Here is a 26,550-nt window from a genome sequence, read left to right on the forward strand (position 1 = left end):
ATGGCCCCTGCTGATCAGAGGACGGAGTTCTGTCAGCCCAGGGAGCTTCAAATTCAAGTTTTCTTCCCAATGGCAGCGGTCAGGACTCTGGGGAGTGTGCCAACACTCTTGCCATCAGCTCTGTCCCCTACACACGTCCGCTACGAGACAGGAGGCTGTTATCTCATGGAAGAAGTTAGCTTGCCACATCCGAAAAGAGGTGCAGTCCAATCTGGACAAGGGGATGGTGTCATCTCATCTACAAGCAACACATCATCACGCCAGGAGGCGTGGGGGTGCCTAACGGTGGCCATGCTCATGAAAAACGGCATCGAAGCCGCCAATGATGTCCTAATCTATTCTCCCGAAAAAATAGGAAAGCCAGTTAGTTGAACCAGGAGATTGGGTCCTGATAAAAAGCATAAAGAAGAAACACTGGCATTCACCTAAGTGGGAAGGGCCCCACCAGGTGTTGTTATCCACAGGCACAGCAGTAAAGATTGCAGAACGAAGCATATGGGTTCATTTGACATATTGTAAGAAAGTAATTAAATACGACTAAAATAACTATTTCTATCTTAGCATACGCCGTAACTGTCCTCATTTGCGTCATTGTAATAGCATTGTGGTACTTGCTGTAGAGCTGTAGTTCCTCAACGAAACTTTCAGAGGAAGTCTGGCTACAAAGGGGGCTGTAATTATAGTTTGCAGTCGTCTCAAACCAGTGAAGATTGTCCACAACTCTGGAAGTATTAGAAGGAATTGCAGATCTACAGGTAGAATGCTCATTTTAACGCATATACAGCTGTCTTAACCGCAAAAAAAGTGATAAAATAGTAATGACACAAATGTTGATGATGATAACCTGTTTTTCCTGATTTCTATTCAGATCCTGGTGATTATGACGGCAACCTCTAAGTGTAACAACTGTTGTTTTATTCATGATTTCTCTGTTGAAAATTGTAATGCAAAGTGACAGTTGAATGAAGTATTAATATCACCAGTTGGATAAAAAAGGGGGGGAATTGTTGGAGTTATATACATATATTTATCCTACAGTTGACACAAATATGTTATAAGTGTTCTCAGCCCTTTTTGTATAGTTTTCAGCCTAAGCTGTTCTTCAAGGCCATGAGTTGTTTTTTGTTCTGTCTGTTTCACATCCGAGTGGCTGCACCCTGACCTGTGTATGCCATGACTCAAGTTGTTTTTCTCTAAGAACCGTATTATTAGAAGGGAGGGTTAGGAGACGTCTTCAGAGCGAGCGAGGAGGAGATTCGTAACAGCTTGGTCTCCGCGGCTCTCATAATGATGATTAATAAAATAACCATTTCTAAAGAACCGATTCTCTTTGTCTTTTATTTCAGAGCGTTTTATTAAAAATGTTGGGGACTTGAACCTAACAGTAGCTCTCTCTGTAGACTGCCAACAAACTCCGCCTTCCAATCACATGTCCAAAGCCAAATATACAGTGGAACCTCGGTTTTCGAAAGCCTATCAGTTCGAACAAATCGGAGTCCGACCAAAAATTTGGAGAAATTCTTGATTCGCTGTTCGGTCAAAAAATCAGAGTTCGAACGCTGGTTATGCGTGAGTGCGTACGCTAGGGTGCAAAGCTGAGCGGCGTACGGGTATGGACCGCTCTTTCGTGATGAACTATTGTCACGTGCGGACGTGCGTGGTTTTGCTTTCGCTTTTAATATTTGTGTACAAAGTGTTTTAGCCCCTAATTATGCCTCAGAGGAAAGTCAGTGCAAGCAGCATATTGCATTTAAGAAAGAAATAATAGTAACATATAAAGGAGGTGTGCGAGTGTCTGATATTGCTAGGATATACCCCACCGTCCACCTGCGCCTTCTGCTGACCACCACAAAAGTAAGAAATCCTATTTATAATTATTTTCTTTATCCTTTTTCATTTTATTTTTACACAATCATGTTAATCCCCTTTCCAATGAACCGCTCACCACTTGTTCTGGAGACCCGGGTGCTAAATGATTTTTTTATTTTTACACGTTCATGTTAGCGTAATCTTTCGTACGGAAGATTACGATAACGCGAACGTACGATTGGCTTGGGTTAGCTTTATGAATACGTTAAACATTCAAGGTAAACATTCAGGGTGTTGGAACGGATTAAAACGATTTACATTATTTTTAAAGGGAAAAATGATTCCGCTGATCGAACAAATCGGTTTTCGCACAGGGTTCTGGAACGGATTATGGTCGAGAACCGTGGTTCCACTGTACAAATCAATATGTTTATTCACAAATACCATTTTTATTTCCAAGTAAAAGCAAATTTGCAATGTTTTCTGGATGTCCAAATGGAAGAGGAATGTTGTATTTTGACTTTCCCGTTCATTTCAAAATCCAATATGGCGTGGCGCATTGAAGCAGAAGTTCTTCGCTCTCCCATTTAGTGTTTTTCGTGTACCCCTGAAAGTTTGCCTTGGGACTCTATCCCCCCATACATTGGCGTTACACCACTACACACAACCGGAGCTTGTGGCCATCAGTTACCGACATCGATATATCACTGAAGGAAGTATCGAGATCACCGGGTGCTCTGTGGATTGTTCTGGGGTCTGGGAAGCAACGTAAGCGGTGTCGGGAAATGAAGCAAAAACAACTCTTGCGGCTGCGTGATAACACTCACAACGACAAGCTGTTGAGCTTGTATCTCACCAAGCCCAGATCCTTTACCTATGACACGGGTAATGCCAGTAAATAAGAGTCATTAATTCATTCATTTATCCATAATGTTACTTTGTGAGTGGAGGCCAGAGCGATTAGGTCAATTGTAGTCAGCAAATAAAAGAAAAAAACTCTTTGGGAGTGGTGCTTAGCTTTGGCGACACCCTCTGGACATAGATAAGACTGCCAGTCATTGTTTGACGATGCGGCTATTGTTCCCTTGTGCGTCTTTCAGCTTTGTCTCGAGGGGAAGATTAGATCTGTTAGCAGGCCTGATTTAGACCAGGTCTGTAGTTTGACCATCCTCGCTATAGCCCTTAATGTCATGATTACCCAAGTGGAGCCACCTGGGGTAATCATGTGGCGCGTTGGAATGTGCTTCCTGATTGGTTAATGCTCCCTTTTTAAACGCGTTACGCGGAGAACTCTTTGTCGGAGGATTACTCCTGTACCCTGTAAGACTCTCCTGATTACCTGTGCCTTCTTGTTTACCTGATTCTGCCTGCCTGCCTCCAATCCGACCTGCTTCCGTCCCACGCTACGATCTTCTCTTCAGTCCCGGTAAACTCGACCTGCTTCCGTCCACGCTACAATCTTCTCTCCAGTCCTGGTAAACTCGACCTGCTTCCGTCCCACGCTACGATTGGCTACGTCTTCCGAAGTTTTGTTCACGACGTTGCTGCTGACGTTCGACGGTCATCGTGTTTCCCGCTGACCCTTACTCTTCCCCAAATAAAGAATTGTACGAACGCTCTGGGGTCTCCTGCTCTGTTCTGGTCTTCCCTGACACTTAATAAATAAAAGTCTGAAAGGACTGCACAAACCACCATTTTAACATCCCCTCATCCGAAACCTAAGCAAGGGGAAGGATAAACTTAACAACCTCAGCATTAATAAAGTTAAGAAATCCCCCTTTCAGTATGACCAGGCTGCAGTCAATGTTTCAAGGGCATCAACAGTTAATACACAATAATCATCACCATTAATTATGGGGTAATAAGAAAATATCCTTTTGACAGCTTTCTGCCCCAAAATTTTGAGTAATGCAGCAGGTTCTGGATGAAAATTCAGAGTGGGTGAAAATTAAGAGAAGTAAAGTCACGAACCAAAGACCTTGATTATTGAAAAATTAACAACAACTGATATGTAATGTTTAAGCTTTTCACATGGAAACAAACTTTAGTTCTGCTGAAACATGGAATTTGTAAGACCCAAAGCTTAATATTACAAAAACATGAGAAATTGAATTTGAAATGAAAGACACAGTGGTATTCATTTCTTATTAAAAAATAAAGTAGTATGGCTCTCCTTTCCTTTTTTAAACAAATCTTTTTCAAAGCCGACAACAACAGAACCAAAAATAGTCATGACATTTGATAAGAATCCAACATTTCAACTAATGACAAACCATGCCTTGCAGTACAAAAGTGGTCTAATTCTATTCTATTCTATTCTATTCTATTCTATTCTATTCTATTCTATTCTATTCTATTCCATTCTATTCTATTCTATTCTATTCTATTCTATTCTATTCCATTCTATTCTATTCTATTCTATCCAGGCTCAGCCTTCTCCCCCAAGGACAAGTAAACAAGAGTATGAGGTCAACGTCACCATAGAGTATGTGTTTGTTTTGAGCCTAGATTAAAAGACATCTTCTTTGGTTGCAGAATGTATGTCTGGGGTCAGAGCATTCTGCAGCAAGGGGGCTGGATGGAGAATGCTCTTGAACTTGCAGACTTCTTCTTGGCTCTTTGATTCACTAGTAGACCAGCATTTTCCGAGCGGAACAGAAAGATAAGAGGATGCCCGTTCATACAAATTTCTGTATGTTAGCAACATAACCTTAATAATCACATCTTGAACTGACACAGAGCCCAGTGCAGGTTAGCCAAAATTGGAGGAATGTGATCAAACTTTTTTGTCCTAGTCAAAAACCTCGCTGCAGCATTTTGCACAAGATGCGAACCTTTGATAATTTTATTTTAATGACAAAATATCTAACCTCTTTAAACCCAACTGTGACTGACATTTCCAAGGCTGTAAACTGGAATTACACCTTCTTTACTGACGTCAAGACAATGGATTGGATCTTAAGGGAAATTTCACTAATCTCTAAAGCAAACCTAAAAGTCACATCAAGTAACCTGCAAATCCAAGCTTGGTGAGCCATTCCAAATAATTTTTTTGCTTGATTTGTCACCGGTTAATTTCCAGAATGATGACCGGAACTTGGGTGAGGATGGCACCAAATCGGCATTTCATTGGAAACCAGCTGACTTCACATGTTGGCTTGCAAAGAAAAAACAGCTGGTTGCATAGTAAAATTGGTAAGAAAAAACATACTGTCGAAATGATGGTCTTGATATCTTTCGTCAAAATAGTTGTAGAGTTGATTTTCTCTGAGTTTACCATTAGCATTGCTGCATTCAGGGTACTTTAGTAACATGCGGTGGCGTTTTGCACATTAATCATTTACTGCTGCAGATAAAAATAACCCAAATACCTGTGTAACACAGTAGCAGTGCTTACACGAAAGGTTTTCTCATATGGCTCTACCAGTTCAGCTCATTATTAAATGTTCTTCTTTCATGAAAAGACAAAAGAGATTTGCTATGAGAGTGTTAACATGATTTATCTCAAAGATACGCTTAAGCAACGCCAACCTTGTTCTGGAAAGTCTATGTAATTTTAGACCTGTATAAAACCTACTGTTTCTTTCTAAACTACTTGAAAAGGTTATCGCGCAACAGCTGAATGACTTTATGACTGAATGAAATCTTTTTGGATTTTTATTGTTTTTTAAACACTTGGAAAATTTTAAGTAGAGGGCAAAAATGCAAATATTTAATGTTGTTTTTTAGAAGAAGAACCAGTTCTTTCAGCTCAGCTCACTAAAAAGAGACGATTCTTTCGGCTCCCAAACGGTTCTTCAGATATTTTTGTTTTTATTGATATATTACCAAAAATAATGAAACATTACAGACCAAATAAATTATTTTGAATGCATTATGTTACTATGTCCTAATAGCCTTTAATGTTTCAACATAGAGTTTTTTAGATTCTTTATACAAAACAACCACAGAGATATCAGAATCACAACCACCTTCAAAAAAATGAGAGCGGGAGAGAGAGGGGTATGAATGACAGGGAGAGAGAAAGAGGTAGAAAAAGAGAAGGGGAAGCTAGAGGGGAGAGGTGAAGCAAGTACAAGCCAGGGAGAGCAAAAGTGAAATAACAGAGAGAGGGAAAGAGAGAAAGAGAAAGAGAGGAGAGAAAAGGAGAGAGAGGGAATGGGAGAGAATTAGAGAGGAGGAGGGAGGTAACGGGGCAAAGGAAGAGAAAAAGAGAGAGAAACAGAGAGAGATCGAGAGAGAGAGAGAGAGAGAGAGACAGAGAGAGAGAGAGAGAGAGAGAAAGAAAAAGCGAGAGAGAGAAAAAGAGAAAGAGAATGAGTTAAGAGCCAGAGAGCCTTTTGAAGGGTTCTGGCTTAATGGCTTTTTTGTTTAGGCATTTGCCAAGAAAATACTTAAAGAGTAATTATTCTTTTGCGGTATTCCCATATTTTAAAACGTGCAAAATGTATGGAAACAGTCAATGTTTTTTGCGTAAATTATTTTCCAAAACAATGGATTTTGAAGACAGCCTGTCTTGTCTTTGACTTCTTGAGCTGTGAAGTCATCTGCCTCGCATGTGGTGTTACCAGGATTCGCCATTTTGAAATTGTTGTGTTCCTTCAATGACGTCACAGCTCCACAAGAAACAAGACGGATGGGTTACCTTAGAGACAAAATTTTTTGATCTTTCCGGCGGGTGGAATATCATGCAACGTATTTGCATAATTGTGGGGAGGAATAACTTTTAACATGACATATTTTTCCCGATCAGGCATGTCATTTAGGACCGTTTTCAGTCCAGCTCCAGTTCTGACAGCTGCTCCAGCCCGCAGCATGATGGACGAACCGGTCAACGTAAAAGCAAGCTTTCTGTCCCCGCACCATCCAGTTACTTTGTGTGCAAAAATGAAGAGTGAGGATGGTAATATGTGGGAAGCGTTTGGCCATTACAACGCAAGGGAAGACGGCACTGTCGACTGTGAGTCACGCCGAATGTGCATTGTTAATTAACTGTACATTGCATTCGTTTGCACTGGTTTCTATTATGATCTTTTTACGAATCCCATTACAGTAATACCTCGTTTTTCACAGGGGTTGCGTTAAAAAAATGTCACGCACCAGACAAAACCCGCAAAGTAGAAGCCTTTATTTATTGATTTATGTATTTATTCATGTATTTATTTGTTCATTGATATATCTATTTATTTCTTAAATACTCTATTATGCAGAGTGTTTCAAAAACATTGGTATTCTTTGTGTCATAATTGCCGATTCAGAGCACCTGCGACTGCTTGCTTGGCGCCAACTGCCCGGAACGCTGATTGGCTGATGTATTCATTCCACGAGGTCGATGTCAGATCGTTATGCGAACCGTTGCCCCCAGCTCAGTAAGCTCTTACGTCAGACTCTGTTCCTGCCCTGCTTTTCTCTGCATAATCCGCGTTGCCAACCTGTTTCCAAACCTGACTCTGCCCCGTTCTGCCTGCCTGTTATCCGATCTATTTTGCCCCGTTACCTGCCTGCCTGCTGTTGCCGACCTCGTTTCCGAAATGGACACCGCCCATGCTCTCCAGTCCCGCCTGTTTTCAACCCTCCTCGCTAGACACGGAAGTGCCCATTCCGCTTCTCCTGCTCCTCTTGTTCGACAACCATCGGATCGTGGAAGCAAGCCCTGCTCTCCCTCTTTGTTAATAAAAACTGAGAAAAAAGAGTGCCATTGGCTCCTGTGTCTGTTTCTGGTCTGTGACACTTTGAGATGTACATATCACAGAAAGTATATATTTTGGGTACATTGAATTAAATGGTATTATTGTTGAAGATCATAAAATGTATTCTTCCAAATCTGAATGAGAAATTCAAAGGCTTGTGGATTATATGAACGATTTCACAAACGTTCAAAATGAGCACTGACTGAGACACTGCGTACGTGATGTTGGTAATCCAGCCAATCACTTCAAAAGCATATTTTTGGGAAACAGTCTCTAATGGTTGTATAGATTATTTTCTGGACTTTTCTATGTTTGCAGGAGAAGGGTGGGATATACACCATTCCCTTCACGTTGTCAAGAGACCGGACCAGAACGGATGCAGGAGGAAGGGAAGGGAGAACTCATTTACGTTGACGATCAGAACTTTTATTTAGCAAAATAAAAGTCGTCCAACTCTCAGGGACAAAACAAAACAAAAACAGGCTTACAGGCAAACAGGAACTTAGACTCGGAATACTAACAAAACAAGCTTTTACTCAAAACGTGCAAACGCAGGTCTCCTCTGACTCAAACAAAACAGGACAGAGCAAAACAGAACAGAAAATGTAAATGAACCAGCACCCGCAATACCCACAACCCACCCTTAAGTAGCACACACGCAAATTAGCTGATCTACTACAGCCGGTGCCCAGGGGGCGGGGCCAGGCGGTCGCCACAGCGATCATGCTGGACACGACACACGTATTCCCATTCTTAAACAAATGTTTGAGCCTGGAAACAGGGTTTGATCTTTGGTTCCAATATATAATAGAACATTTGATGAATAGATTTTTCTACTTTGCGGATTCTACGAGGAATTACTGTCATGATCATATTTTTACCATTATTGTTTAACAGCCGAATTTTAAAAAAGTGTAGTTTGCCCACACTCGAGAACACATTTGTCCATTATACTTGTAACATCTTTGTCTTTCCTTCTCTCTTGTACCTTCCGCAGTGAGCAGGGATCATTCGGTGGGTGGTTCATATTTGGGTTGCGAGCCCATGGGTCTCTTCTGGGCCATGCAAATCGCTGCAGTGGACAAGCGTGGAATAAGGCATGTAAACTAAATACATTGGTATCTCTTCATACGAGTTGAATTTGTTTCAGGGATGCTTTAATCGCTCATGCAAGTTTGCAAGGGAGAGTGACGGAAATCGCATACTTGTCAACTCATACATGTTCTCCGTACCTTACCTGGTTTAATTCAACAGATGAGTGAATGCAGTTTTGCACCTGAACCAACTCACTAAACTATACGAACTCAACACTGCCTTTTAGTGGCCGGAGAGAGTATTTGTTTTGCATTCAGTCAAAAATCATATCCTTTGGTATAGTAAGGATCGAGACACAGAGACTTGCTTCTTTGGCCTGTAGGAATTGGGATGACGTGACTTGTTAGTGAGTGGATGCGGAGGGGGTAGAAGACGGCGATTTAGTTAAATATCAATTGAAATATATACTGTAAATAATTTGTCTATACAGATACAAAAATTACACAAAACAGGAGAGCCTTTGAGCAAAGGATGTTACGTTATTGCCACAGTTTGTTTTTCAACAAAAGTACAAAAGTAAAAAATGATGCAATGCATATTGTACAAAGTGAAACTCAAAGATCTTGGAACAAAATAGTTTTCCCCCACTGATTTAGTTTCTAGTATCAGCAGGGGTCATCAGTAATTGATTTTTGGGAAAAAAATTAATATTTAGGTGCAAAAAATTAATGTTAATTTTTTCGCGGCAAGGCCAATTAATGGGTATTTATTGGATTTCTAGCCATCAAGTGGTAATTTAATTGCTCCAACCGGTGTTGCGCCGTTGGATGCGCTCGGTGCCACATGAGCAGCGCTATTTGCCGTTGACGACATCAAACTGGGTGAAGTACTCTCTAACCATTTTTTACTTCGGTCCCATAACCGTGCGAAGATTACAATCAATACAGCGTAGTAGTAGTGGTGTACAACGTGTGCGTTTGTGCATCCACGACGTACGTGCTTGAGGCAAAACGTGAGCCAATCAACAAGCCCGATTTTGTCCCGACCAATAAAAAGCTGCTTTGCATCCACACTACGTACGTACAGCTTCCCCGAATATAAGGCCGGCCTTACTTCAAAATCATCGTCAAAAATTGAGGTTTTGAAATGAAAATATGTGCAAAAGTAACAAATTTTTGCTAAAAATTTCTTAGAAAAGCATTGCCGTTGTTAAATAACGTTGATATCTACGGTTTTCATAGGTAATATGAGCCTCTTATTTGTAGGAAGGTTGAATATCATTTCTCATAAAAAGCTGGGCCTTATATTCAGGGTGGGTCTTATAATGGGGGAAACACGGTAGCTTACACGTATGCATGCACTGTCCCGATTGTGCGTGTATGTGACCTTGACCGCATGCGAAATGCTCGCGCGGCGTGAAAATTTGCACGTTTGTTGACGCAATCGACTAACAAAAAAACCCGAATATTTTTGCAATTAATGGGTCGCAATAATTGATAATTATTTAAATTTTGCAATAAATGAATTTATGAGTTTAAGCAACCATTCCATTAATTGTTCGCAATTAATGGCATTAATTTTTCACCAATCATTTATTGCTGATCCCTGAGTATCAGTATTATCAGATGCTGCTGACTGTCAATGTTGAAGCTCATCTCTGAAAAGCAGGATGACGCTTTCCACCCTAAAAAAAAAAAACGGCCACCAGATGATAAATGTGCTGTATCTGAGTCCGATTAGGAAGCATCTCCTACTACTGGAAACCATGGAGATCAGTACTACTTTCTGTTCCGTCTGTGGGCTCAAACCCCTACCAAAAAAAGATTCAGGAGAATGACTTGTAGCGCAGGGCCGTACTTGCCCAAGACACACCACATGAAGTGGTGCCCCCTATGACCCCTGGAAGTTAAGGCCTCTCGTAACCTGAACCTGAAGTTCGCATGCACAAACTCAAAGGAGCTGATGCAGGCAGTGAGAAGTCACGAACGTCGAGTAGTCTCAAGTGGTCTCTAAAGGACCGTTAGCCTCTGGGACTGCTCGTGTACTGGAATTTCTTTCACACTCAATTCCTCCACCAAAGTCTTCCATTTTGGACTATAAATACCATCGTTGCCAAGGATTGGTAGAAAAAGATGTGATTGTTTCTTGCAAAGGTTTCTGAAGAAGAACGTCGAGACTCCTCTCACCGTGGACGTTTCCTTGCTGGATGGTCACGTTTCTCCAAGAGAGCGAGAAAGTGCTGAGCTGGCAGTTACGACTACCGAGCGCTGGTACATGGCACCGGGCGTTCAACGTATAGACATTTGCCAAAACGGAGTTGTGGGAACGCTATTCTTACCACCCGGTGAGCTAAATTCCCAAGTTTTTGGTGAGGGTGGTAGTACTCATCTATATATTGATATTGTCGATACTAAGTAAATACATTGTTTGGATTTATACTGTTGTCTTAGGGTTGTTACTTCGTTCCTTCGTCAATGTCCTCATAGCGCCACTTTTCTATATAGATAGCACAGCTCTTTTCTCTCTCACCCAACGCCTGAGCTTATGAAGCAGACTTGTAGCACTACTGCCTACATGGCCTGCTACTTCATCCTCCAAGCTAGGCAGGAGAGAGGGCCTAATGCACACATCCCTACCAATACCTAAAAATACAGCAACAAGCATCAATCGCAACTCAAGAAAAAGGCAATGTCAGTTGTCTTTCTTTTGTATGGTAAAGTGGTCTGCTGCTGTGGCAATACCACACGTCTACATCAACTTATAAATAAAGCTCACCCTGCGTAGGGCAAAGAGCTGCAACAGAATCACAATTTATTTTTAAAACTCACATTATTTTTATGATACTGTATTGTGCAGAGCAACGTATTTTAGTTCTCTACGTGACTTTCTTATACAGTATTTCTACTTTCGTTACGTCGCTGCTTTTTTTGGTTTTACTCTTGCTTTTGTTCTTAGGGATGTGTAACAGACATGTATTTATTACACTGTTTGAATTTGAAATGCAGTTATTTATTAATTTCGAAACATTTTTAGTGACGTAATGTTTCGTGAGTGTAATTTTTAACTAGCTCAAGGGGTGAAGAGTTAAATCGATGTATTTGCTTAGATCGAAACCAGAATTTCCAGTATCACCTTCCCCCAAGCTCAATTTGAACAGTGAACAGTTGGAAGTTTATATACTTATATTTATATATATATATATATATATATATATATATATATATCGCATGTTTATCACCTGCAGTTCTGGGAACATACTTGAATTTTAGACTTATTTTGTAAGTGTCGTTTCTCAGATTTTTATTTCATTTGCTCAACAGGCCGGGGTACGTTCCCAGCCACGTTGGAAATATGGGGAGTGAGCAGGGGACTTAAGGAGCAGCGCGCAGCCTCACTTGCTTCCAGGGGCATTGCAAGCTTTAGTGTGGTCTACAGGGACCACAAAGATCTGACCCTGAAACGTGATGTGAGCGCTTTGGGTCCATATATGAAGGCAAGATGACCTCCTTGGAACATACTGATAAATGTATATATTTAGCAGATAGAGGTCAATGAATAATAATGAAATAGTGAAAAGTTCACAGTGTACAGAATCCTTAACCGCCTGGGTCATCAGGGCACCAATAAGGATGCAACTCTGGACAGCTTACCTCACTGCTGACTGTTCCTGGCCTGCTTTTTGGTCGTGGCAAAGTTTGCACCAGTCCATTCCTTAATGTTGTCAGCCCAGTTCTTTTTCAGTTTTCCTTTCCTCCTGCCCCCTTGGACTGTGCCCTAGAGAATTATCTTGGCCAGTCTTGATGGTCCATTGAAGTTTCCACCTGCACACAATTGACAACAGTTCTTCGTAGGGTGCAATGAGCCCTCTGATAGTGTTGCTCACCGTTTCATTTGTCAAATGAACTGATGCCTAGAAGTTTCCCGTAGAATCTTTTTTCCATTGCCTGGATTTTCTTTTCCAGCTCTGCTGTATGAGTTCATTTTTCAAACGCGCACAGGAAGGTGGAAGTAACCAGCGTGTGCATGAGTCTAATCTTTGATTTCACTACTATGTTCTTGTCTCCGCAAATTGGCTTAAGACAAGGGAGTTTGAATATGATTTTAAGCTATCCTGCTATGATTTCCGGTTCTGACCCCACTTTTGATATGACAGCTGCAAAATGTTTAAGTTTGTCGGTTGGAAATATGTATTTGTTTCTCAGGAATCGTCCTCTTAAGGTTAATATCCTACCTCCCAGATAGGACGCACTGTGATAAATATGGTGCAATGACATCTGTTACCTGCAGGATTCAGTCCTTGGCCCCCTTCTTTTCAGCATTTAGATGCTTCCATTAGGTGATATTATTTGCAAGTATAATATCAGTTTCCATTCCTACGCAAATGACACTAAACTATACCTTCCGATGTGCGAATCCGCCATACTAAGTTGTGGAAATTTGGACACCTGCTTCACTGTGATAAAAGAGTGGATGTCACTCAACTTCTTGCGCCTTAACTCTGAAAAGACCGAAATGTTAGTTATTAGTCCATCTAAATAATATGACTTGTTCTCAAAAACTGCTCTGAAAATTAACAAATGTAAGATAACCCGGAGTGACTCAGTTAAAAATTTAGCTGTCATATTTGACCCCGATCTGTCCTTTCAAACACATGTGAAGAATATTACTAGAACAGCCCTTTGAGACTCATTGTGATTAAGGGCTAGACTTGGCGATTTACCAGATCGCCGATTTTCTGTTCTTCTCCCAATCTAGAAATATTATCAGCAAAACTGAGCTTAGGGGCGTTGTGTCCCCTAATGCTGACTGCACTTTAGTGTTGGTCCAAGGCTTCGGTCGGGATCCTCTTCAGGAAGACGTTGAATAAAGTTGGAGAGAGAATGAAGCTTTGTCTCACACCGACTGTAGTTTGAAAGCACTCTCCAATGGTACCATCAGTACTGCACTGTTGGCATTGGAATACGGCTGTTCAACAGTCTGAATTAGATCCTGGCCCATGGTGGACTTAGTGAAGACTACATTGTCAGTATGAATTAAAATCCACCAATTTGACCTAACATAGTCCATCGATCTTTTCATCCATCCATCCATCCGTATGTCCATTCACCCATCCATCCAGCCCACCATCCATCTATTTATCAGTCAGGTTGTCCATGTCGTGATTACCTAACCGGAGTCACCTGAGGTAATCAGCTGGTGTGCTGGAACGCGATCTCTTGATTGGTGGAGGTCTACTACATAAGCTGTCAGCGTCCAGAGATGGACGTTCGAGTGTCTTCCTCATTTCTTGAGTGAACCTCCAACATTCAAGTTTACGATCTACTCTTCCGTCCCGGCCACCGACTTACCTGCTACGTTTCGCCACGCGTTTTCACCACGGAGTTGCCATATCGTCCCAAGAGGCTTTCCACTGCCAAGGCTCGACGTCCCAAGCCTGCTCCACCGAATCTTGTCACAATAAATCCTTTAACTGACGCTATTGGATCCGAGTCCTTGTTCTGTTCCATGACAGAACACTCGAACCAAAGCATGGATCCAGCGACAGTTCGTCCCACCTCTGAGAGATGCGGAAATGCCGAACAGGAATCCGCGCTACAGCGCCTACAACACACCGAAGGCGCAATACAACAGATCGTCCACGACGTATCCACACTAGTCCGGCAAGTACAACGTCACCAAGATTTTTTTGAACAATGCGAAGCTCCCCCGGCAACACGAGCACAAGATCCAGTTCCGCCCCTTTCTGATCAGGTCGGCAGTGTTGAACCACGAGTAGGTTCGCCAGAGAGGTTCAGTGGAGAGCCCGCCCAGATCCGCCCCTTTCTTATAAATTGCCGACTAATTTTTGATCTACAACCGCGAGCCTTTGTGAACGAAAAGGCGAAGGTGGCTTTTGTGATAAATCATCTGACTGGCAGAGCCCGCCTTTGGGGAACGGCAGAATACGAACGAGGGGCGACAGCATGCACCTCTTTTAATTTGCTAAGCCAGGAAATGATTAAAGTTTTTGATTCTGGAGCCTCATCAGTCGATGCTGCTCGTTCAATCTTGAACATTCGCCAGGGGAGACGCTCCATTGCCGACTATGCCATTGACTTTCGCACACTAGCAGCCCAGAGTCACTGGAACGAAGAGGCGCTGGTCGACGCCTACCTCCATAGCTTGTCCGGTTATATCAAAGACGAATTGGTTTCCCACGCTCCTCCGGTAAATCTTGACAATGCTATCGAACTGACCGCCCGGATCGACCGTAGGGTTCAGGCAAGACGCAGAGAGAGAGAAGATCCCAGCCAACCCATCACCCGGCAAAGTCAAGACATTAGTAAGATACCGAACCCCCCAACCAATTCTACCGCACCTCATGAGATGATGGAGGTGGACCGCAACTTTCTCTCAGTCGAAGAACGCCAGCGAAGGCGTACCGAACGGCTATGTTATTACTGCGGCGGCCAGGGACATAGGGTGGTCAATTGCCCGTTAAAAGCCAACGCTCGTCGGATATAGGGGACATCCGATTGAGCTCGGCTTTAATATCGTCCCCCAAGACTGATAGACCTGTTCTCCGGGCAAATCTCATTATTTCCGGTACATCTCAACCCTTCCATGCCCTCATCGATTCTGGCGCCGAAACAAATATCCTGGATTTGTCACTCGCACACAAGATGGGGATACCTGTTGAAACCCTTCCTAACCCGGTATCAGCTCGGGCTTTGGATGGCCACCTATTAGGCACCGTATCTCAAATAACGGAACCCATTGAACTACAGTTGTCTGGAAATCACAGAGAGAAGATCCGATTTCACTTACTTCACTCCCCTAACCAACCCCTTGTCCTGGGTCATCCTTGGTTGGTGCAACACAACCCCCATTTCGACTGGCGCACTGGGTCGATACTTGAATGGGGCATGGACTGTCACCAAACCTGTCTGCAAGCCGCTCCTTACCCAAATCATCCTGTTTCCACGAGGGCTCCACCCAATCTGTCCAAGGTCCCAGCCTGTTACCACCACCTACGGGAGGTCTTCAGTAAAGCTAAGGCCTCTTCCTTGCCCCCTCATAGACCTTATGACTGCGCAATTGATCTCCTGCCGGGGTCTGCTCCTCCTCGGGGCCGCCTCTACTCCTTGTCCATTCCCGAGAGGAAGGCCATGGAGGAGTACATTTCCGATGCCTTGGCGGCTGGTATCATTCGACCCTCCTCTTCTCCTGCTGGGGCGGGGTTCTTCTTTGTGGGAAAGAAGGACGGGTCACTCCGGCCCTGTATAGATTATCGGGGCCTTAATGAAATCACGGTTAAAAATCGCTATCCCTTGCCTCTGCTTGCCTCTGCATTTGAGCTTCTACAGGGGGCCACGGTCTTCACTAAACTTGATCTGCGCAACGCCTACCATTTAGTCCGAATCCGGGAGGGTGATGAGTGGAAGACGGCATTCAACACACCCAACGGTCACTACGAGTATCTGGTAATGCCGTTCGGATTAACCAATGCTCCAGCTGTTTTCCAATCTTTGGTAAATGACATTTTACGAGATGTGCTTAATCGTTTTGTTTTTGTGTATCTGGACGATATCTTGATTTTCTCAAAGTCCCTCGATGAACACCGAAAACATGTCCAGCTGGTTCTCCGTCGTCTCCTAGAGAACTCTTTATTTGTTAAGGCAGAGAAGTGCGAGTTTCACGCCAAGACAGTCTCGTTCCTGGGCTACATCGTGGCGGAGGGGACCCTTCAGATGGATCCTGCCAAGGTATCAGCAGTCACCTCTTGGCCTGTCCCTGAGTCTCGGAAGAAACTCCAACAATTCCTTGGTTTTGCCAATTTCTACCGGAGGTTCATCAGGAACTACAGTTCGGTGGCAGCTCCCCTCACGCTTCTTACCAGTCCTAGAGAGCCATTTCGGTGGTCTTCCGAGGCTAATGCAGCTTTCAACCGTCTAAAAACCCATTTCTCTACGGCCCCCATACTCCAGGTACCGGACCCTGCACGCCAACTGGTAGTGGAGGTGGACGCCTCAGATGTGGGAGTGGGTGCTGTCCTGTCCCAGCGGTCGGACAAGGACCAGAAAATGCACCCGTGCGCCTTCTTTTCCCGGCGGTTGTCCCCGGCCGAACGCAACTACGACGTGGGGGATCGTGAGTTGTTGGCTGTCAAGCTAGCCCTGGAGGAATGGCGGCATTGGTTGGAGGGCGTAACGGTGCCGTTCATAGTTTGGACTGACCACAAGAACTTAGAATATATTAGATCGGCCAAGCGGCTCAATCCTCGCCAGTCACGTTGGGCCCTGTTTTTCACCCGCTTTAACTTCACTCTGTCCTACAGACCCGGATCTCGAAATGTGAAACCCGACGCGCTCTCCCGACAATTCCAGAGTTCCAATGACACACCTCAGGGTCCCGCAACGGTCCTTCCAGCTTCCTGTATGGTGGCAGCAGTCTCCTGGGATATCGAGTCCCGAGTCAGAGAGGCGATACCCGATCAGGCGGGCCCCAGCTCCTGTCCCGAGGGTCGACTATTCGTTTCCGAACCCTTACGGTCCGAGGTCCTCCAATGGGGGCACAATTCTCACTTTTCTTGCCATCCGGGGTCGGCTCGGACTCACAGTTTCTTGTCCCGACGCTTCTGGTGGCCTACCATGGCCAAGGACGTTAGGGAATACGTCTCCGCCTGTCAAGTGTGCGCCCAGAACAAAACATCCCACCAACGTCCGGCCGGTCTGTTACATCCACTTCCGGTTCCCCGCCGCCCATGGTCCCACATCTCCTTGGACTTTGTGACGGGGTTGCCAGTATCCGAGGGGATGACGACTGTACTAACTATCGTGGACCGGTTCAGTAAGATGGTCCATTTCGTGGCACTACCGAAGCTCCCCTCCGCCAAGGAAACTGCATTGATAGTCCAGCAGCATGTGTTCCGCCTCCATGGCATCCCTCTGGACATTGTTTCTGACCGTGGTCCCCAGTTCTCATCCGCGTTTTGGAAGGAGTTCTGTCGTCTGTTGGGTGCCTCTGTCAGCCTCTCATCAGGGTTCCACCCTCAATCCAATGGTCAGTCTGAACGAGTGAACCAAGATTTGGAAACGGCACTTCGCTGCATGGTCTCTAGTGAACCGTTGTCCTGGGCTCGGCAATTGGCATGGGTGGAATATGCTCACAATTCCTTGGTTAGCTCATCCACTGGAATGTCCCCCTTCCAGTGTGTGTATGGGTACCAACCCCCTATGTTCCCTAGTCAAGAGGAGGAAGTAAACTGCCCGTCAGCTACGGCGAATGCACGTCGCTGTCGGCGAACTTGGGCTCGTGCTCGGGCCACACTCCTTCGGGCAAGCAAGACTCATGCCGTTGGGGCTAATCGACGGAGGAGTCCTGCTCCGAAGTACCAGGTGGGCCAGAAGGTGTGGCTCGCATCAGCTGATCTTCCACTGAAGGTTGAGTCGAGGAAACTAGCTCCTCGGTATCTTGGCCCGTTTCCTATAGTAAAAATTATCAACTCCTCAGCAGTCCGTCTCCGTCTACCAAGATCTATGAGAGTGCACCCCACGTTTCATGTTTCCCGAATCAAGCCCGTCAGCCAGAGTCCGTTGGCACCCATTCCACCTCCTCCCCCAGCTCCACGCTCCTTGGACGGGGAGCCTATCTATACAGTGCGCCGCCTGCTCCGCTCCCGACGCAGGGGTCGGGGCTTCCAGTACTTGGTCGATTGGGAGGGATATGGTCCGGAGGAGAGATCATGGATTCCCAGCAGGCAGATCCTGGACCGATCTCTTGTGGCAGAATTCCATCAACTGCATCCTGACCAACCAGCACCACGCCGTGGTCGTCGTCGTAGGTCCGACGCTGCTGCTCTTCCACCGGCAGACCCACCCGCTACCACCCCTTCAGATGCGGACGAAGGGGCCTCTATCCACTCGGAAGAATTCTGAGGGTTCATCGGACGACCTCTGGGCCCTCCATTTTTGGATTATTGGTGATGTATTTTGGGTTTTGGGGAATTATTTGTAACTGGCCTGTGATTTTTTTTTTTCCCTTGGATTACCGGTGTTGCCATGTGACGTGTTTGGATTTATTTTTATTTTTCCCTGGGGGACTTCTGGAGCCGTCCCTTGAGGGGGGGGTTCTGTCGTGATTACCTAACCGGAGTCACCTGAGGTAATCAGCTGGTGTGCTGGAACGCGATCTCTTGATTGGTGGAGGTCTACTACATAAGCTGTCAGCGTCCAGAGATGGACGTTCGAGTGTCTTCCTCATTTCTTGAGTGAACCTCCAACATTCAAGTTTACGATCTACTCTTCCGTCCCGGCCACCGACTTACCTGCTACGTTTCGCCACGCGTTTTCACCACGGAGTTGCCATATCGTCCCAAGAGGCTTTCCACTGCCAAGGCTCGACGTCCCAAGCCTGCTCCACCGAATCTTGTCACAATAAATCCTTTAACTGACGCTATTGGATCCGAGTCCTTGTTCTGTTCCATGACAGTCCATCTATCCATACATCCAACACCTGACCGTCAATCTATTCGTTCATATTTTGTATTTTCATCTCCATTTCAGAAAGCATACAACATCCTCAGGGATCATCCTCAGATCCATGGCGACAGGATTGGTATCATCGGTTTCTCTTTTGGAGTCTACCTAGCCCTCCAACTGGCTTTTCAGTCTGATGTAAATGTACGTCAGAAAAATATGTACAGTAACAACATGATGCTCTCTTGCCTTATGTGACATGGTAGATGCTCCATCATCAGTACCTTAAAATTTAGTCTATAGAGCGCACCTGATTATAAGTCGCACACAGGACACTTTTAAAGGACAAAACATTTTGTACATACATAAGCTGCACCTGGCTATAAGCCGCGTGTGTCCACATTTAAACATGAGTTATTCGTAAAGAAACACGGAACATCAGAGTTTTAATCATTTGCGGTACCCTAACTAACCCCAAGTTCTGACGGCCTGCCGGTGGGCAGCCAGACTTTTAATAAAACAATTATCGTTTGATGTCACCAGTCACTGAAATATGCCATACCATATATCATTGGAAGGCTGAAACTCTTGGGATTCAAGATCTGATGACCATTTCAAAATATACTCATCAAAGAAACATTGCAATATAGTATAAAACAAGATACCCGAAAACTATAAAGCCGGCGTAACTCACCAATCCCCCATGGCCTTCTTACATTTCTTTCAATGTATGTGAAAATGGCTTAGTTACATCAGGGACAAACCATATAATTTAGCCGCGTAAACTACTTATTACAAAACACACGATAATGCAAACAGATGAATAGAACACTCCCTTGAAATTTCTTCTTCGTTGGACGTTGTCAACTGTTTTTTGTGTATTATACCAAAACTGCAGCCGTCCTGTTTGGTTTGCATCAATGGCCCAGTTGGATGCAACAAGGATATTGCAAGCCTATTTTCCGTGGCCAATACATTGGAAAGGTATTCGAAAATTATTGTTGGGTGTTTAGTTGGCTGAATATTGGACTGTTTTTTATTTATTTATTTTTCTAAGTATCCGCCCTCTCTTGTTTGACCCTTTAGGGAAAATACACTTTGGCTTCGCAATGAGGCAGGCCATTATAGTTTAAAGAGGATAACTTTGCCCAAAGTCTTCTCCCCTGAAATGCAATTGAAGGTGACATGAAGGCCATATTGGTGAGTATCAAAGACTAGAACAGAAAAAGATGTGTAACATCTTCGCAGTTTGAGAACCTGGCTTGTCCGTTGATGTACATCTGTGGGGAAGATGACCAATGTTTGCACAGCATGGAGAACCTAAACATGGTACCAACCTATAAGCTTTGCTGTTTAGTTTGCTCCAATAATTAATGCAGCCCAGTTTCTGTGCTGTCCAGGTTGAAGATGAACTCAAAACCGCTGGAAAATCTCACCTGCTCACCCGTTTGTCATACCCGGGCACTGGTCACATTATTGATCAACCTTACATACCCTATCTGAGAATGTATTTGTGGAAAGCGAAATCAAAAAATGGTAAGATCTGGTTTAAATATCTGAATCTCTCCAATCGAATCCTCGTGTGGAATGTCACAAATGTCTGTAAACGGTTCACAGTGCCTAGCTAAATTATTACCCCCGCACCCCCAAAAAACCTTTTGTCGTATTGCCAATTTTCAGCTTTTGAATTTAATGATAAAAAACTGAAAATACTTTCTAAGAATCACCAACTTGTGAGACGCAATTATGAAGTGAACTAAATTTTCAATATTTCATATCATATTTACATCAATCAAACTGAAAAGTGTATATTACAAAAATATTTCATCCAAACCATCTGACTACGGATGTTTCCTGATGACTCCTGAATGTTCCAATGATGACCTAAAAGGACTAACAATGACAGAGTGCAACGGTAAGACATTAAGTCTCTGTTTTAATGCACCTGCTCTGTGATGGGCTCAGAGGAGAACAGACAGCATTATGAAAACCAAAGACCACACTAGAAAGGCCCAGGAAAATGTTGTGGAAAAGTTCAAAGCAGGAATGGGATACAAGAAGTTGTTGCAAAATTCACATATCTCCCGAAGCACAGTGCGGACAATAATATCAAAATGAAAAGAGCATAAAATATACCAATACCTGGCTGTCCCTCTAAACTTTAAGCCCATAAAGAGAAAACTAATCCGAGAAGCGACCATGGGACCCATGATCCCATGAGATGACCAGCAGGCATAGACAACTATTAGTCATACTCTAATTTTTTCTGCCATTTATGGAAGAGTGGCAAGAAAAAAAGCTCTTTTTGAAAGAATACTGTTAAAGCCCTCTTTGGTGTTTGCAAGAAGCCACACGGGAGACACAAATAAGGAATAAGGTGATCTCGTCAGATGAGACCAAAATTATTTTCATTTTTTTTTTGCCTGAATGCAGAGCGTTACTTTTAGCATAACACTGCACATTACCCTGAAAACATAATTTTCCCTGTCAAACATGGCGGTGGCAGCATCATAATCTGGGGTTGCTTTTCTTCACCAGGGATTTGGATGATCGTTAGAGATGATAGGAAGATGGATATTGCCAAATACAGAGGGATTCTGTCAGAAAATCTTCACCTTCCAACAGGACAACAACCCTAAACATAAAGCAGCATATAAAATGGAATGGTTTAAAAATAACAAACTCCAGCCCAGGGGCCAGTTATGGCCCATGATTAAATGTTTTCATTGCTTCTCTCATAAAAACAATAATATATGGCCTGCCATTTGTATTGACCGCAGTATAAAAAAAAAGTTGTATAAAAAACACCATTTCACCAGATGATGGCAGTTAGCCCTTTGTTCACCTTATCCTTGGTTTCCGTGAGATTTTTATCCCACCCTATTTATGACAAGGCAACTGTAAATTAAAAAAAGGAAAGTTGACTGTGAGGGCCGTCACTTCCACGACATGTGGAAATTTGAGTATTTTTCACCAAAATCCGAAACAAATGAGTCTGGCTAATTTGCCAAAAGTGTGAGTCTGTTTTAAAAAAAAACAGAACATCAAGAGGCAGTGTCAGACCAAACGCGCTGACTACAAAAAGCGACCTGGAAAAAAAGCAGTAAAACAGTAAAGCAACTGGAAGCTGTTTTAACAGCACAGCAGGCCTTTTACATTTGACTCGCAAGGTCTCGCAAATACACTATGTAGATAAAAATGGCTAATATTTATCAAAAAATGTGAAGAGAACAATTTTATAAAATGATAAAATAGACTTGGGACGTTTTCTTTTCATCTCTGTTTATTTTCCACTCGTCTCCAATGGAAACAGATGCCCATCAACTGTCACTCACGACAAGCGATCAAGGCTAAACCAATTTATCCGAGTGACCTCATGATTGATTCTCCGTTTCGCACAATTCGGAAAAATGCACGGGCCTGAATTTTCAAAGTTATGATTAACGTGCATTATCTGTAAGACAGGAGCCGCCAACTAATTATTTTATGTATAGTAATAAAATGAATCCCTTTGTCCCCCGGCTGTTGATTTTTTTGGGACCCAGTAAGAGGAGAACTGTCCCCTGGCCGTACCTCCCCTCCTCCTATGCTTTTCCTTGCCTCATAGTCAGTCTTTGCACACCTTCAGAGGAAGCAGGGGCTGCAACAAAGGACGCCAAAGTCATTTTGTGTCAAATAATACATAACTGCTTTGCGGTGCACATTGATAATTTATTTTTTTAGTTGGGGGGAGAGTTATCGTACTTTTTTAGTATTATTGTTGTATTTTGTTTTTATTTTTTTTCTACTATCTCTATTGTATTTTGTAGTACTTGCATATTAGAATGTTTGTTGTATATCTCTCGTATTCCTGTAGTATTTTTGATACTTCCATCGGAGAATTTTTGTAGGACTTAGGTGTAGTTTGCAGTTTTTCTGTTATAAACCTTGTGTAGTATTTTTGAAGTAATATTTCTCTAGTAGTTTTTATATTGTACTATTATGTGTTGGTATTTTTTAGTATTTCAGTAGAAGTAATACCGATGTATTTCCAAAGCAGTATTGTAGTAGTATTTGTGTAGTATTTCCATAGTAGTAATTTTTTCAATTTTTTTTTAGTATTTTTGTGTTTTCTGTTGGAATATTTTTGTAGAAAATAATTCTGTAGTATTTTGTAATATAGTATAACTGTAGTAGTATTTTTGTAGTAATTTTATATTGATTGATCTGATTGATCTCATTTCATCTCATGAGCTGTACCCCTTATCCTTATTAGGGTCGCGGGGGGGCTGGAGCACATTTCAGCCATCTCCGGGCAGTGAGCAGGGGACACCCTGAAATAGTTGCCAGCTGATCGCAGGGCACACAGGGACAGACAACTCGCTGGCTCATTTACACCTGCAGCCAATTCACCTGAAATGCATGTCTTTGGAATGTTGGAGGAAACCGGAGTGCCCGGAGGAAACCCATGCAAGCACGGGGAGAACACACAAACTCCGCACAGAAAGTCCGGTAGCTGGATTTGAACCCACGCAGGAGGTTCCCATGACCTCAGAACTGTGCCGCCCTTGATTTGATTGATTTGTCGAAAATACTTTGAGCTTTTTATCCATAAGTTTGAAGCCTGAAATCTGGCAATATATATCAAAATGTTTTTTGGGGGGGAGGTGATGGGGTAGGGGTCAATATTTTCGCAAGGCACTGCAGACGACTGAATCTTGTCGTTTTGTGTTTCCTCTTTAGTGTTCATAACTTCCGGCGGTCACCTTGCCGCCCACGCTGCTGCCCAGGAAGATTCTTGGAGGAAAATTCTTACATTTTTGAACACAAATCTAAGAGTGTGACTGATATTTTGGATTTGACCTTGACATAAACGTGGAAGATTCACCTCAATGGGGAGCTGTTCAAACTAATGAATCAATATTTCACACTGTGATGAAAAATGAAGGGGAAAAAAAATAATCAAATCATTTCTTGAATGACACATTTTCTTATAATTTCTTAACATTTATGTGTCAACTCTTTTGCTTCAATTGGTGACTGTGAGATTTCGTTATTTCCTGAGAGATTATAAATCACAATAAACATATCAATCCAATTCACTGTTTTTTTTCTTTTCCAAGCAGAATTTATGACTTCACGTTATCTAACGCAGTCGGTTATCAATATTGCAGCCGGTCAGTGCATAAATTGCATATTAAAGGGGCAGTCTGTATTATTTGAGCATGAGCTGTTGCTATATTGTGTAGTGCAGGGCTGGGAAACTGTTTGGAGTCGGGGCAGTATTGGTATATATATATATATATATATATATATATATATATATATATATATATATATATATATATATATATATATATATATATATATATATATATATATATAGTTGTATATTTTTTGTATTTTCAGATTATTTCTACAGTTAGGTTTTTCTTGTAGTTCCGTAGTTTGTTTGTGTATTGCTTTAGTATTGTTTTTTTAGTACTTTTGTAGTATTTTTGCTGTTGTATTTTTTTGTAGTATGTAGTTTGCATAGTATTTTTGTAACATTTCTCTACCATTTTTGTAGTATTTTCTTCAAGGTTTTGTAGTATATCTGTCGTATTTCTGTATTGTTACCGTAGTTTGTTGTTTCTGATGTATGAATTATGTAGTAGTATTTTTGAAGTATTTGTCTCAAATATTTTTGTAGTATAGTATACCTCTACTGTTTTTTTGTCTTTTTTTCTGTTGATCTTTTTTGAAGTATTTCCAGTTTTGGGTTTTTGTAGTATTTCTGTACTATTTCTGGAGTGTTTCCGCGTTTTTTAGTATATCTTCAGTATTTATTTAACATCACTGCACTTGTATTGTTGTAGTATTTGTTGTAAATGGAGAAGGGCATCACGGCAGGGCAGTGGTTCGAACATGTGCAGCACAGTTCTGAGGTCATGGGATCAAACCTTTCTGTGTGGAGTTTGCATGTTCTCCCTGTGCTTGTGTGGGTTTCCTCTGGCACTCCGGTTTGCTCCTGTATTCCAAAAACATACAATTCAGGTGAATTGGCCGATCCAAATTGTCCATAGGTGTGAACGAGCGAGTGAGTTGTCCATCTCTGTGTGACCTGCCATTTCAGGGTGTCCCCTGCCTACTTCCCGAAGATAGCTGGGGTAGGCTCCAGCACCCCCGCGACCCTACTGAGGATAAGCGGTGCGGATAAAGCCTAACAGGGCGCATATGGCCCGTGGGCCGTTGTTTTACCGCACTTGCTCTAAGTGAAGGTAACGCTATTTAACAATGAATAATTTCTCAAATTAAAATACACAATAACAGTAATATATAAGAAAAGACTTCCGTAATAAACAATTTATTACTTTTGTATTCATCGAAAGCACAAAGTAGTATTATTTTTCTTATATTGTGATTCAATTCAAGACGTTTAATGTCATATAAAAACATATTTATTGGCCTAGGAGTGTTGAAAAGTGATCTATGTTTTAATGATAGTTGATGTAGTCTTACTTATTATTAAAATCAGTATTATGTTTTCTACCACCGAGAGGGGCTTTAAATACGAGATGTTCCTTTATAGGTGTTTATAAAATTAGTATTTTGAAACTTTCAGAAAAATCCCTGCACACATTGAAAAAGAAAAAGGAATACATTACCATCACACTGATGGAATAATTCCTGGCATGCTGATGTAACCATGGCAACAAAGGCAATAAATTCCTTAAAGTCAATCTCAAGGTCACGGTTCTGGTCAAGGTCAGCAAAGAGTTGATCGAGTTCTTTCTTGTGGATTTTCTGTTCAACCATGATAGATAAAAAGGTTGAGAAAAAAGAAGGAAAAAGTGTTAAAACAAAAAAGGTACATGGATTAAATATATATAAAAAACATAAGATAACAAGGCCTACATGTTAGGACAATGAGAGAATGGCTTGATTATTACACAATTAGTAGCATAATTTCATACATCCTATATTTTTTGATAGTTGAAATGTGTGAACTATAAAACAATGATTTTTGATAGATAGATATCTACAGCATATATATATATATATGATTTGTGAAGTAACTACTTATTGTAACCAATTACGTTTTCCAGTAATACACCCAATACTGGTTATTACCTTTGTTTTTGAAAACTTACCTTAATGAAATGACCCATTTCATTGTTAATGAGTTCCTTGAGCTCTGCTTTTTTCAATCTTCCATTTTCAGACGAATAGTTTTCAAACACTCGTATAACGGTGACCATGCTAGCTTCCAACTCCGACGTATGTTCCTTTGAATCCTGTTAATCAACAGATTTTATCATGTTGGATATTGTTTGTTTGAAATAACCACAATTCAAGGAATAACATTCTAAACAATAAACATTCAGATTCCTCTTACCATTCTGGTGTTTTTTAATCCCATGGATCCGATCTGGCAGTTTCTCCAGCAGCGCTTTGATGTTCACAATAGGCATTAAACTGAATTGACTGACTAGCCGTGAACTAAAAAGCACATATTTGGGGGCGGCAGTAGCTCAGGAGGTAGAGCGCTCGTCTTGGGATCAAGTGATCCCGGTTCGAATCCTGACTCGTCCGTGTTA

General features: G+C 42.4%; 2 protein-coding genes across 2 annotated transcripts; one reads left to right on the forward strand and one right to left on the reverse strand.

Annotated features, from left to right (window-relative positions):
* Positions 1-23,814, forward strand: LOC148364460 (bile acid-CoA:amino acid N-acyltransferase-like). Its single transcript, XM_088337355.1, has 13 exons — positions 1-174; positions 4,236-4,294; positions 4,892-5,004; positions 6,563-6,769; positions 8,497-8,596; positions 10,688-10,878; positions 11,855-12,027; positions 19,079-19,195; positions 19,890-19,975; positions 20,078-20,171; positions 20,240-20,320; positions 20,392-20,527; positions 23,714-23,814. Exons 1-13 carry the CDS (start codon positions 1-3, stop codon positions 23,812-23,814), a joined length of 1,632 nt encoding a protein of 543 aa, XP_088193481.1.
* A 157-nt stretch (positions 23,815-23,971) lies between these two features.
* On the reverse strand, positions 23,972-26,372 carry LOC148364461 (protein S100-B-like). Its single transcript, XM_088337356.1, has 4 exons — positions 26,349-26,372; positions 26,104-26,247; positions 25,618-25,756; positions 23,972-24,030 (listed from the first exon to the last, which is right to left on the reverse strand). The coding sequence occupies exons 1-4, from the start codon at positions 26,370-26,372 to the stop codon at positions 23,972-23,974; spliced, it is 366 nt and encodes a 121-aa protein (XP_088193482.1).
* Positions 26,373-26,550: the final 178 nt, after the last annotated feature.

The sequence above is a fragment of the Urocampus carinirostris genome, chromosome 6 (assembly GCF_059441175.1).
Source record: "Urocampus carinirostris isolate Australia breed hairy pipefish chromosome 6, RoL_Ucar_1.0, whole genome shotgun sequence".
In the NCBI taxonomy this organism is placed as follows: Eukaryota; Metazoa; Chordata; class Actinopteri; order Syngnathiformes; family Syngnathidae; genus Urocampus; species Urocampus carinirostris.